Source organism: Rhizophagus irregularis, chromosome 2 (assembly GCF_026210795.1).
Source record: "Rhizophagus irregularis chromosome 2, complete sequence".
Lineage (NCBI taxonomy): Eukaryota > Fungi > Glomeromycota > Glomeromycetes > Glomerales > Glomeraceae > Rhizophagus > Rhizophagus irregularis.
The window spans coordinates 2051338-2066247 of NC_089430.1; the positions used below are offsets into that span (position 1 = coordinate 2051338).

Sequence of the window (14910 nt, forward strand, 5' to 3'; positions counted from 1 at the left end):
TAAATAATGTATTAGATGATACTCCACCTTTAATTCCTCCCCCAACTCCATCAAAATCTAAAAAGATCGATAAGAATGATGGTAATTTTGATATAAGAAATATGTTCTTTATTCTCATATTTTGTGGTTCTCTCGTGTATTTCTTGGTGCTTTAAGTGGATTAGGTCCTCCATTTGATGATGAAATTGATATTTCTATTGTAAAAGTTAATATTACAAATACTGTAAATTGATACTAATAATATTATAAATGATTTAAATGATAATAATAATAATATAGAAATTATTGATGAAAAAGATGATGAATTTTTACAAATTTCGGACGAAATTCATCATGTGATAATGATGACGTAGTTAATAATAATGATGGAATTAAAAAATGAAAATGTTGATTTTATCGAAAATACGGCAATTGATATTGAAAATGTAAATCCTGAATTAATAATTAAAGAAGAAAAAGAAGTTGATCAGGATTTAGAATTACCACCTGAAGATGTTATTAAACCTGAATCCCCAAATGAGATATCTGATGATATGAAATCTGAAAAGAAAGAAGATATTATAGATGATATAGAAGATGAAGGTTTAGATCCTATTCCTTTAAATAATGATGATGTTTCAAATAATAATGATGAAAATAAACTTGATCAAGATGATAAAAACATTACTTTTAACATTGTAGATGGTTTACCAAATAAACTTAAAAATAAGAAGAATAGTTATCAAAAGACGATTCCGGCCAGATATGGTGAATCAGAGAATCAAGATCAAGATTATCCTAAAAATGATTATTCTAATTATACTTATATGAGACATACTGTAAGACTCATTTCACTTATGATGATGTTGTTGGATCACTAACAGATGAAGAACGTGATGATATTAATAAGACTCAATTATTAGAAATGAATACAAATGAAAGTTCGGATTCTTCTTGCGGTACATGGCAAGGTAATTACTCGATGTTACATTAGAAAATCTTATCAGGAAATGAAGCGCAAAGATATGTTAGTTATATTTGTGATGACAAAATAATTGTGGAGGATTATCTGACAGGTAAGTAAAGGTTCTTTTTTAAAAAATGAGTACACCTAAATTGGTAATTGACGTCTTAAATTTTAAATTATTAGAATTCTTGAAATGACATCTGCATTTGTATTCGCTTTACTTACAAACCGAGCGTTCCTTGCAGATTGGCAAACTCCTTTCCACTTGAAACTATTTTTAGCTCACCAAAGTCATGATTTCATTAAATCCATCATCTAATATTAGTGAACTTGAGACAAGTGAGATCAATGTTATTGATTTCGATGCAAAAAATTTAGATCAACAATTCATGCTTTCTAATTGGACAACAAAATATCCAAGTACTTTTATAAAGTTTTATTCAAATCGTGGAATGAATATAAGATCTTTTGATTCAAAATATTATTCACAATCATTAAAAGATATAGGTTTAAGGCCACATACAATATTTGGTTGTGTTGTTGATTATTTATTCCGACCTGCACCTTCTGCTCTATCATTTATAACTCAGTATACATCATTATTGCTCTTCCAAGTATATTTACGGTTGGAATACAAATTAATGCTCAGAATAGTTTCACTTCATTACAAGATTATAATCATTTTTTAATTGCGCAGATCAACTTACGCAAACTTATGCTGCACTTAATCAAAAGTTATTTATTATTTTGTAACGGGTTCATCAGAATTAAGAAATAAAGCAGTACAAAAATTGAACATTTTGTTGTTTCCGAATTACCCGCCAATTCAAATCTCGATAATCTTCATAATCCTGATAATGTAATCAATGCTATGATTGAAAGTTGGATTTTTAGTAAAACTGATTATAGAGTAGGTAGACGAATAAAAATTATATGCGTGTATCTAATATATTTAATATATAAAATAATTAATTCTTATCATTTTTTTTTAGATAATTTCATCAGGAATTATGGTAAATTGTCAGCTTTTCATTCAAAACAACTTCACACCACAATTTCCATTTGCAATTAGAAAAAGTTGATTTTGAATATTTTGTAGAATAATGAAAGTTCGGGACTGCGGTATTTGTAAGATTATTAAAATTATTGATTCAAAATATTTATTAATTGATTTGATTTTTATTTAAAAAAGTTATTATTTTCTGTTTGCATTCTAAAAAAAAAATCTTAATATATTGTTAAGTATATAAAAAATTTTTGAAATTTTAGTTTTAAAAAAAAAAGATTTAACTATATTAAACTGAGTTATTGATAATTAATACATAATTCATTGGAAACTATCATACTGGATTTAATTTTCTTCGTATCAAAGAGAGAATGAAACTATTGGTTTATAAAATACTGTATGAAGTGTAAAATATTTGAGTTAGACTCGGGCATCACAATTTATCATGTGTTAATTAAAGGTTCACATGTACCGATTCTTGTACATATCAATGATCATATGCATAAAAGATAGGGCCAAACAATCATTTCATCATAATAATCAATCGTGTGTAATGACATTTTTATAAAGGGAGAAAAGGGTTTCTTTACTTGTAAATGGAAATGTTTTAGCCTGTGTAGACGCATATCACAACCAGTATTGTCTCGAATATTTTTATTCTGGAATTGAAGAACTTTCTAAATCGTACAATGAATGTTTGGAAATGAATATAAATCTTGATGAAGAATTTGAAGAATCAATGCAAAAAAATGAAGAGGATGAATTATCAGATGATACTGATGAGTTTCGAAACAATAATACAATTGATGGACTTACAAAAGCAATATTAGGTACATTTGCTAATTTTATAAAAGTAATGAAATAAATATATTTTAATCGAAAATACAAACGCATCCTGTATTTCAAGATATAACTAATATAATTATCTAATTAAATAAAGTTAAATAAAAGTTTATACGACACTGTGTTTAATTTAATTGATTAATGTTGATCAACACATGAAATCAAACCAATCGTTGGATTTGTGTGCCAGGTTAATGGCGCAGGCGCAACGCCACAGCCACCTGTCACGTGACATGTGACAATAAACATCACCTCGGTTACACCACGGGTGCGGGATTATAGATCCTCAATGAGTTAATAGTAAAATGCAACGGTACCAGTGAAAGATCTGCCGATAATCAATATAATGAAAAAAAAATGATAAATCAGTGATGAACTACACGAAAATATTTTTTTTTTTTCGAAATATTCTGTCTATATTTTTTAAAATTTTGGATCGGCTGTTTGAAATACCTCAAAAACATATAAAATTTTATTACACACTTGAAAATAATACTAATAAAAGAAGAAAAGGCTATTTTAAAACGTTTTACATAAAAGTATTTAGTATATACTTATTGAAATCTCGAAAAAAAAGGATGTAATCTTAACTTTCTATCATAAAAGAGCAAAAAACATACAAAATTAAGAACAAAGCAACCAGTGGTCTAATTTAATAAAAAAAACTTCGCCTATATAGAGCTAGCATATATAACCTTGACTTTTGAGATCGGCTGCTTTTCTATGCGTTCGCGTCGAAAGTAAAAATTTGCGCAATTTTATAGTAGATTTCTATCATGTAACCAATTTATGGTGACAGTTCTGGTTATTATTGATCAGTTTGTGTAACTAGAATTGTCCCCCGTTTATTTAACCCCTAGACATTATACTGTACTCCATTCGTTTATATAATTAATGTAATTAATATATATGCTTTTATATTAAAATCGAAGTATTTTATTCGTTATTTAAATTTTTTAGAAATAATCATTATGGAAGGCGATATTACCGAAAAAACACCGGTTAGTTAATTATCTAGATTTTTAGAGTATTTATACTATAGAAACAAATAAAAAAAAAACGCGATTTTTTGGTAAAAGTGATATAATTTATTTGTATTTATTATATTATGTACTGTAGCATATTTTCGATTTTTGTGTTTATCTGTTATTTTATTATTAATTTATCGTGTATTTATTTTTGTTAATGTTATCTTTTTTTTAAATCATGATACGCTTTTATCATCTTTTATCATTAAATATCATCGTAGAATATTAATTTGTTTAATTTTTATTAATTATCTGTTGTAAAACTTTAATTATTAAATTTTTAATTGTTAAATTTATCGTGAAGCTTTTAATTTGTTAGATGATATTGAATTATTATTAAAGAATGACATTAATAAAAAAATTCATTTATAGATCATTTCTTGGGATACCTTACCCGAATTTTTAAAACAAATACTTCCTCAAAATTATACATATTTAATAAAAAGATTTAATGAATTACCATCATTTTGAACTGTTGAGGTTTTGAAATTCCACAATTTGATTAGGCAAGCGAATGGTTTAAAGATTTCGAATCAAGATCAAAACTACGATGCCAGAAACTAAACGCTACGAAATAAAAGAAAAGTGTGTACTTTTTCGAGAGAAACAGCGATATGGTTAAGAAGAAACAGGAAACGAAGCGTCCACAATCATCGCGAGCATGAAATGTTGGATGCACTGCAATGATTCATCTTCGTTTAGAGAGTTGGGGCATCGAATTGAGTCACCCACTAGAGATAAATTTAAAATTCACGCATAATCACGTAGTTAACTCGGCGGAATTGTTGAGCTTTTGACGTGTAGACGGAGCAGTTCGTGAAAAATACTTGGAGTTATTCAAAGATGTGCACCAGCAATGTATGTTGAACTTCACTTTAGCGCAACCATCAAGAATTATTAGAACTACTTGCCGACCGAGCATAAAACCCTGATTACAATTATATTGTCAAATTGTCTGAGTGAAAATGTATTAAAAAATCAGCCAAATTGATAGAGTTTCAAGATTTGTTCAATGTTTACAATAGAATTTATTCAATTTTTGCTTATTTTACATTTGTTTATATTACATATAATTATTAAATTTATAATTACAATTGTTTTACTATACGAAAAAAAAACCAATTACACATTAGTCAACAATTATGAAAATACTAATATTGTCTATATAATATTTTAATCGTTATGATAAAATTATTAATTTTAGCCTCGAAAACAAAAAAAATAAAAAATGGAGTATAATAATACAATACTAATTTCCGGTACCACTGTGCTTTAATAAAAAGTGTAAGATTGTTATCGGGAAAAACGGGACAGACAACGGTACAAGATGTCCTATTTTTATTTTTTATTTGTAAGAGAGTTCATACAATCTAAGAATTTCTCATCCATAGTTTATAGGCGTATTTTTTATCAAAATTTTTATATGTAAAAATTAGTTTACGTATTTTTGGCCTAAATTTGGCTAATCTTATATATTTACTGTACGTTTACCGCATTGTAATATTTAGTTTTAATTGAAAGTAATTTCTAAAGGTAAAAAGTGAAATTATAGAAAAATATTATTGAAAAAATGGTAAATTAGAATAAATTCTATTTTTTCACAATTAGTATTTGATTTTATAAATAATATAGAAGTCATGATAAAATAATTAATAATGTCTGAAATTTTATTTGCGTACTTTTGCAGGATTTTCAATATCAGGTGTCAATTATGTGTACTACCATACTCAAATTGATTTTTTTTGTCGCACAAATTTACTCAAGTAATCTATATTCTGTGCGAGTAGAGAAGACCAATCATCTCTATTTAACGGGCACGTTATAATTGTCGCACCTAACATCTATTCTCTAGAGTTACTAAAAAAAGCCCTTGGCCACTTTTTGTTCACATATTAGACCTAATATCATTATATTTTATTTACCTCCGTTTGGAATTAGATAGTTGAAAATTCGCTTACTAAGGGAACGGCACCACAAAAACGATTTTTTCTTGTCATCTATTCTCTATAGTCTACCAAAAAACAACCCTTTAGTTGCTGTCTTGGTCGCATATAAAACTTAATACCGTTAGAGTATTTGTTTCTTAATATCACGGTAGAAACAAAGAAACAAATGTAAATAAATAAATAACGAGGAGCATCTGCAATAATATAAAAAGTGAGAAAGACGGTTTACTATTATTTCAATATTGTACTTTCCGTTTCTTTTGTTTTCTTGTCAATATTAACACATATTTTGATCTCTAGTAGTTAAAAATAACTATATAGTTGGTTGACTTGTAACTGCGCCACAAAAAAAACGAAGGAAAAAAAAGCGAAAACCCGATATTTAAATGGTTTTTTTTTAAGACACAGCAGAAAACTTTGCATAAGTCTAACCATCTAGAAATTCACCACAAATATAATTATCAGATATGCTCATATGCAATAATGCTGTGTCAACTAATTAATATAGTAATAGTAATTTGAATTCCTTATACTGTGACAGCTGCGTCTCGAAGAGTGTCATACCGACAAAATAAGGATATTATTGGATGGCGAGGTATCACAAATAATTAAATATTATGATCCTCAAAGTTTTAAGATTCTTGGTAAGATAGCTTCTGGCCAATCAGCCTTGGTTTATAATGTACGTTGGAAAAGTACGTCAAAGTTCGCAATTAAAAAATTCTTCGAGAGTTCTAGTAAAGAGGACATAATTAATGAGGTACTTACTGATACAATATGATAAAGCTTATTGTACAAATATTTACGATTTTTATTTCTAGATTTTCCTAACGGGAATTATTAATTATCATCCGAATATAATTCAATTCTGCGGACTTACGAAATTACAAGGTAAATAATGACAATTATACAATAAATCTACAATAATTGCTTTTTGACATGCTCTATTATTCTTTAGATGAAAAAAATTACTCGCTTGTCCTTGAATACGCAGAAGGGGGGACATTGGGAAAATATTTAAGAGATGATACTATAAGTTTTGAATGGGAAAGTCAATTAAAATTTGCTAAGGATATCGCAAGTGCAATTTCATGGTTACATGATGATGTGGGAATAATACACGGTGATCTTGTAAGTGTAATATGTTCGTGTTCGTGTTATCTCATAATTTATTATATTAATATCGTGAACACTATTCTTTTTAGCATCCAAATAATATCTTAATTAATAATGGTACAATAAAAATAGCAGACTTTGGATGTTCATATCTCAAAAGATCAAACCGTAATGCTCAAGTACAAGGTGTAATACCTTACATGGATCCCAATCTTTTTGAGCAAAGTCCATGTTCGTCCGAAACCCGAGAACATCCATATATCTTAACCGAAAAGGCCGATATATATAGTCTAGGGGTATTGTTCTGGGAGTTAACAAGTCGCAAATCACCTTTCGATTTTGAGAAAAAAACCACAAAAGGCGACCATTCTTCCATTAAAATGAATATTCGTAACGGTATTAGAGAAAAACCTGTTAAAGACACAAATGATAAATTCATCGCACTTTATGAAAGTAAGTATGAATTAAAGAATAATTTTCTGCAAACAATTTTTATAATTATTTTACTTTATTTTATTAGAATGTTGGCAACACGAAATAGATGATAGGCCGAATATTCAGCAAGTAAATTCAGAACTCAATCTTATTAACCCTGAAAAAAACAATGTATCAACTACTTTTACTCCCGGGAAAAGTGAAGCAAATGAGGATTTATACTTGTCGGATTAATAAGATTTGTCACATTGTCGGTTCATACCTTCCGCTAACCGACTAAAATAGATATATATAAAAGACATTTTTTTATGACATCGATTCTATTTTACGTTTTTTATCATTTAAAGTATTGAATACCTTACTACTCGCAACATAATCTTTAAATCAAAAAATTTTATTATATATTATCGGATTATCGGAATATATACTTTTAATGAAAAAACAAATCCCCCTCATCGGCCTCGCTACAACCACTCTCACTTCATTGTCGTCAAAGCTGAACAAAGGAGGACTGGGCGCTTTCCTCTGAAAGGATGTCACACATTCACACATGGATATGGGCTATTTTTTACTTTAAACCAATTTATCCTCACACCAAACAAGTGGAAAATTATAGAGGTTATTGAAGCTGGTCACTGTCAACTTATTCGATTCCTAAGGATGTAATCAACGCTGGGTCTACGCTCAGCATACGGTGCCGCTCAGCATACGGTGCAATCGTATTCTCTGATTAAGAATCGAATTGGCACACGGAGCTAGGTTTCTTTGATTTTTTGCAGCATGGGGTTTCCATTTTTTCTTATATTATGTTGGCTATGTTTCTTGTGGGTGGTTCGATTAGTTCTAGCCGAACTCAAAAATGTATCTGACAAGTCCATGGTGTTATTTGACGTTTTTTCATTTGAACATCTATTCTTTTCTTTTCTTTTGTTTCGTTCTCACGATTTGTACGATTTGTGAAGTTAAAACTTCCGACTTTAAAAAAAAATTAACATACTCAAACAACAACAAAAAATTAAGTTTTGGAAATCCCGTATTACAGTTATTTTTAAATCATAATTATGAACACCGTAAATTTTTTTTCATATTTTTCCAAACCTCGAATTTTTTTTTCTTTATTCGGATTTTGTTGCTTTTATCACAATTTCTCTTTTTCACTTTTTTATTTTCTTTTTATTTTATTTATTTCAATCTTCTAGATTATAAAGTACGAAATTTAGATTTTTTGCCAAAAAAAGTACAAGCGGTTAATAAAGTGATTAATGAAGTGTTAATGGAGTAATTTTATAAGTGAAAATGTAGTATTGTGACTACAAGTGTTATAATTACGAAAGTGTTTTTTTACAAGTATTACAAAGTGCAAATGTTACTTTTCAAAAGTATTATGTACAAGTTATTTACGAAGATTTATGTTTACCAGGAAATTTTTATTTCCTATTTAGTAACGATTTCCCCCAAACAAAATTTAGAATAATTCTGGTCCATATTGATTTGATGTAGTTACGTCAACATTTGTAATTGATTACGATTTGTAGTAATTCTTTTACAATACTGCCAGCGCAAAATATACACTAACCTCATTTGGATTAGATTGGTCTGTTCAGACCGATCTAATCCAAATGAGGTTAATAATAAAAGGGAATTAAAAAAAAAATCTTAATCGCAAATTTAGAACCAAATAACCTAAAAAGAAAATGAATGAGGAATTGAAAATCGAGTGTCAAAGTAAAGGAACAAAAGTAAAAAAAGAATGGAAATAAAACATACCTTGATCACAAAATACCATAAAACTAGAAGAGTTTAACAAATGAAATGTTATCAAATTATCATGTGACCAGGAGGTGTACACCAACTATCATTTGAAAGCCAATCAGATTGATCATCATCACATCTTGTGTGATACGTAGCTCATATTTTTATTTATTAGAGCCGATGTGGAACCGAATTAGAACGACGAACCGATTTCCATCCCTAAATACGGGTGGACAATCATTCAAGCCTTAGTAAAATAATTAGTATTTTTGAATCGATGATCGATGATTTTAAGTATGGATCACCTGCATCATATTACGGAAAAAACATGACTTTATATAATAACTATATATTAATAAATAATCCATTTGAGTACTGGAAAAAGAGATCCAAAAATAGCTGTATCGAACCCTTTTTAAAAAAAATAATTATATATATATACGGTAAAAATATTTCGTTTTTCATCATCACCTTTCGTTGTATTTCATTTTTCACCATCATTTTTCATTGTATTTCGTTTTTCTCATCACTTTTCTTTTAGTTCATCTCCATCTTTTTAATTTATCTTTTCTTCCTTTATTCTCCCTTGATCTTTCACTTTATCCTTCCTTATTGTATTTTTTTTGTTCTTACTTTATGTATTATAACACCTTTGTACCAAAGCATTATGTAGTGTGATTTAATAAAACCAATTTTTATTGCCGGATTTAATAATTAAATTAATAAAATCGAAAAAATTACCCAATAAAAAATTTTATATGATCACGTGATACGACTGATACACACTAGTGGTTTATTTTTTATTCTATTTTATCTTTTAATAACCGAAATTTTGCACTAAATTTGCATTAGGTTTAATGATATCGCAGTATATAGAGCAATATAAATTAAATCAATATCACTAGTAAAATGTAAAATCACTAAATTTATCGAAAATTTTTATCTAAAAAAAAATATCAAATTTGAAATCAATCAGACTTACATTTTTGGAATTTACTAAATTCGTCATATACCGTATTTACAATTTTTGCATTAAAACTTGGATTCGAATCAGGACAAATTAGTCAATAATGAAGAATAGCGACTAGTATGATTATATATTTATTTCAAATAATAAGCGTATAATGAACTCTATTGCTTACAGCTTACTGTATATGGCTGTCAAATTAAGAAATTTATTAAATTAAACTGCACAATTTCTATCGTGATTTGGATTATTAAAATATAATTGCTGGAAGCGATGCGGGATGACTGATCCGGAAAAAAATTTAATAAAAAAAAACTCTTTTCTTTCTTAATTTCTTACGAAGATAATTTCAAAGGTGAACATTGAAGGAAGCCTAAAATCATCTTTTTATTCTTCTACTACTTTATCCTGCAGAGGATTTATGAACGAATTTTGAATGGAGCGGCTTATCAAATTCGCCAATATGTATTTTTAGTTAAATGATTACCTTATTAGAAACTAGTTTAACACAATCAATTATTTCTTCGCAGATATAAGAGTTTATGGGGTTTCTCCTAATTCCCTTGCTATTTATCAAGGTATATTTTTACGATGCGTCCTATGTTTTTATGCGACATTTGATATTGCCTTTAGATTTAAATAATAAATAAATATATACATATACAGTATGCATAAAAACGAAAAAAATATAAAATTTATAATTCGCAGCATTTTACAAGTATTTAGTGCTTAAATATTTTCATTAAACTTCTATTTGGAGCATTTCTCACTGGAACGTATACTCCATAAGTCCTCCTAAATTTTCAAATCCTTGTACAAGATTATGCATGCATCATACCCTTAGGCCGCAATCTTTTTTTTTGTTTAGCAATTTTTTTTATTTCTTTTTTATATTTGCAGTTTTATATTAGATTTCTTTTTCTTTCCTTTTTATTTAAAAGAATAAAAACTGTTCCGGATGTAATTAATAAGAATTTTTTTACTACCTTTTTTTTTTGATTTGTAAAAACCTGCAACTTCCAATTGATCATTTGATAAGTCACGTGCTCATTCATTATTATCCTGGTATGCGGTGGTCACTGGTCAATAACTTAACCTATTTTTGGGTACACATCCTTTATAGACTCGTATTTTTTTTTTTGTCTCGATTCCTTTTTTTTTATGAAGAAAATCATTTTAGCTCATATAGTTATTTATTCCAGCGACCTTACAAATATATATATATTGAAGATCGCGAAAAAAGTTCTCAACAAAAAAGAAAGCAAGGTAAATCTTTATATTATACTTTTATATTTTAATGTTATTATTTACTTAAAAAAAAAATGCTGTTAACTAAAATAACCTATTTAATAATAATACAGACTAACTAAACGTAGATTATATGAAACAAAGGAGTTTTAGTTTCAAAATTTCAAAATTACTTTTTAAAATAAAATTGAGTAATAAATGAATTAATTGTTTTGCTTTATTAAAGTTTTCTTTATTACGCCAAATCTAATTATATTTGTTATTCGCTTACATTTTTTCCTTTTCCAAAAATTGTCTTACCGATACACCATTATTCACCAGCCAAAACGAAACTTGGATAAGATTTTTGTCAATAATTACAAAATTTAAACTTGAAATTTTATATTTTTGGTGTAAATGTGAAATCATGTCGGTTGGCAGAATTGCATTTTGGTACTATCTTATTTGCTTCAACATTTTACTCGAAAAAGAACAATGATCAAAATCATCCAATTTTGTCAGTTTTGTTTTGGGAAGCCTTTCTTGATAGAATTTTTTTTTGTTTCTTTTCGTTTTACGAAAATTCATTAAAAAATATGACTTTTTGAAAAAAAAAAAATTTCTAAAATTTTCTAAAATTAAATAAATAAATATCATATAAATAATAATAATTATTATTACTACTTCGAAAAAGAACCATATGATTTTTTCTATTCCATGAGGACACAGAAATATATAGGGGTCAGGTGATGAAAAAAAATTTTACTATGATTTTTTCAGGGCCGGAATTATGATAATGTCAGTCGGTTATTATAATATTATAATAGGACTGACTGGAATTATCAAAAATTATCTAAAAAGGAAAGATTTTCATGATTTTTTTAGTTCAAGATACGCAAATTCAAATAGGACCGTACGGTAACGCAAATTAGTACATACGTGTGTTTTTTTTGTTCGTACGTAGGTCCGTTGAGATGTCGTTAATATTTTATGTTTGTATTTCGTGACTCACGCCGACGTAATAGCATTGTCAAAATTGCTACGAATACTTCAAACTTCTTACTATATGATACGTTTCCTGTCATATTTCTATAATAATTTTTTTTTTGAAATTCTAATTTGTAAATTAATCTATAATTTGAAACCATAAAATAATAAAATTGTTGAAAAATTAATTTCCTAGCATATTACTGAAGACATTTTGTGCTACACTTACCTTTCAAATATGTAGCAATTTCGGCGTGGCGTGAAAGGTTTATTTCTTAACGAAGTAAAAAAAAGTAACCAGATTGAGAAAAGGCTTTATATTGGCAGAACTCAGTTACACGAAAAATTCGAGCGTTGTACAGTACAACAGTACGTACTTGTGGCATTACATCATCAAAAAAATTAATTTGTAGCACAAATTTTTTAACGAAATAATAAATACTGATGTTAATTGTTCTGAAATCGGATCACATTTATCCATTTATCACGGAAAGAATACGTTATTATTGTAATCTGGAGTTTATTATTTCAAGGAGTAACCCAATAAGTTAGTTAATAACATTTTAAGGACACAATTACGACTAGCAAAATCGTATTTTTAGAAATAAATTTTGCAATTGATGCGAAATCGGATCACATTTATCATTATAATTACGAAAAAAATATTACCCTTTAGAAGTATCCAAAATGTCTAGTCAAAATCATCGTTTACATTATATTCCTGGTGTGTGGTTAGCGAAGGAGACTCTAAAAAATTTAAAGAAACTACTTAAACCACATCCAAAAATAAAAGACGAACCACTAAGTGAAAGCAGGTGAGTGGGCATCATACACAAGTTATTTTATATCTGTTCAGTATTAACTTGTATGAATGACAGTTTTCCTTTTAAGATTGGCTCAAAAATAACTGCAGAAGAGTACAATAATTTTCTTCAACGTAAAGAATCTTCTGGGTACAAATACGAACATAAAACTAATGGTGACGTGTATGTGATCGATATGAGCGACCCAGAACATGGTACTATTGTCGAGGTGCTCCGAGACTATTTTAACATTGCAAATGGCGGAGTCATTCGTAACAAACCAATACGTGTATCCGGTGATGAATGTAAGAGAACTCCTCTAGTATATTTGGTTCTCAATCTATATATAATTGATTCTCAAATATTTTACATCCCTCTTTTAGTCCATTATAATCCTACTGTAATGGGACAATTCATAGCTTCGGATGTTATAGTTAAACCAAATGGGAATCATGTCCAACAACCTATTGTTCCATACCCTGGCCCTCCTCCTGGAGATAAAAATGTATTTTTTTAGATTTGTAATACCTGATATTTGATTTACGATTTTCTAACATTAATATTTTTCATCTAGGGGAATCCACATGCTCGAATAATTTGTGAAGTAGCCAATAAACAAAGTATTGGTAACTTGAGAAATAAATGCCAAAATTGGCTAAATCAAGTTTATGTAAGATATGTACTTGGTATTAAATTACATGAAAAAAGGACAACGCGGGATCTCCAAAGACGTTTCTACAGATCAATGACAGCGATGTTATTTCAGCAAGGAGTACCTGGATATATAACGGTAAGTTGCTAATTTATAATTTTTATTTTTGATCAAAACGTCTTAATAACCTCAATATATTTTAGTGGGATTTCGGTACTCACCAATTAGGACGTCCAACAGACAATGCTTACCTCTCTGGTTGTAATGCTCCTAATATCCCCGCATTTCAAATAACTATTCCAGTAAATGCAGTTTTCTGGGACCCGCCGACGATTCCTGCTGCTGCTGGATATTTCCCCGTTGTTCCCCCAACAGTTACTCTTTGTAACTTTACTATTGACCTATTTGAAATTCAACAGGAAGTCTTGAACCAACAAGAAAATTGATAAAATTAAATAATAAGATGTGGCAGAATTGTTGCTCTTGGAATGTTTAATTCTACAAATACACCACCCTATAAAAAAATTGGATACGTTTTTTATAAAGTTTTTATACGATTTTTTTCCTTAGAAATAACGTATCATAATAGGATACGGAAAAATGCACAATTCTCTATCACTAAAAATATGGTTTGGATACGGAATTTGCACGGAATTCATATGGAATTTACATGATTTGATCACTGATTTTATCACGAAATTTATACGATTTGGTCACTGAATTTACTACTTGTATTAGTTTACTATAATTATATTTACATAAATCTAATTTTACTTTATTAAATTAAATAAAAAATAAAAAATAAACAAAATGCAAATACATTATGAAAATTCCCTCCTTATTAAAAACACCTATTGCAACCAAAATTATCTATAAGTTCAGGTTCATTTGGAGTCAAACAACCTAAAAAAAAACAAAAAAAAGAAACATAAGAACGTCTAACTTAATTGGAAACAAAACCCCCCCTTCATATAGTATCTGCAATTGACCAAGTCACCAAAGGTCAGCATTCCTACAAAAAAAGAAAGAGAACTCCGTCCAGAATGTCTGACCTACATAAATGAAAAGAATTATGAAGCATCTGATGAAAAAGAAACCAAAACAACAAAATAAATCCAAAACTGACCTACAAAAAAAGAAGACTCTGAAGCAACAAAACTGAAACAACCTACAAAAAGAAAAGAATCTGAACCCAACTTACA

At 28.4% G+C, this 14910-nt stretch overlaps 4 protein-coding genes across 4 annotated transcripts; all 4 read left to right on the forward strand.

Annotated features, from left to right (window-relative positions):
* Nucleotides 1–365: 365 nt before the first annotated feature.
* On the forward strand, nt 366–860 carry OCT59_011850 (uncharacterized protein; the record flags this gene model as incomplete). The annotated part of the gene is made up of 1 exon (XM_066134065.1): nt 366–860. One exon carries the CDS (start codon nt 366–368, stop codon nt 858–860), a length of 495 nt encoding a protein of 164 aa, XP_065989365.1.
* A 379-nt stretch (nt 861–1239) lies between these two features.
* OCT59_011851 (uncharacterized protein) lies at nt 1240–2817 on the forward strand (the record flags this gene model as incomplete). Its single annotated transcript, XM_066134066.1, has 5 exons — nt 1240–1571; nt 1727–1856; nt 1939–1959; nt 2046–2068; nt 2523–2817. 5 exons carry the CDS (start codon nt 1240–1242, stop codon nt 2815–2817), a joined length of 801 nt encoding a protein of 266 aa, XP_065989366.1.
* A 3569-nt stretch (nt 2818–6386) lies between these two features.
* OCT59_011852 (uncharacterized protein) lies at nt 6387–7554 on the forward strand (the record flags this gene model as incomplete). The annotated part of the gene is made up of 5 exons (XM_066134067.1): nt 6387–6413; nt 6591–6660; nt 6728–6900; nt 6975–7338; nt 7406–7554. 5 exons carry the CDS (start codon nt 6387–6389, stop codon nt 7552–7554), a joined length of 783 nt encoding a protein of 260 aa, XP_065989367.1.
* A 5386-nt stretch (nt 7555–12940) lies between these two features.
* OCT59_011853 (uncharacterized protein) lies at nt 12941–14154 on the forward strand (the record flags this gene model as incomplete). Its single annotated transcript, XM_025311041.2, has 5 exons — nt 12941–13068; nt 13132–13361; nt 13440–13561; nt 13631–13846; nt 13912–14154. The coding sequence occupies 5 exons, from the start codon at nt 12941–12943 to the stop codon at nt 14152–14154; spliced, it is 939 nt and encodes a 312-aa protein (XP_025175670.2).
* Between the last annotated feature and the right edge of the window lie 756 nt (nt 14155–14910).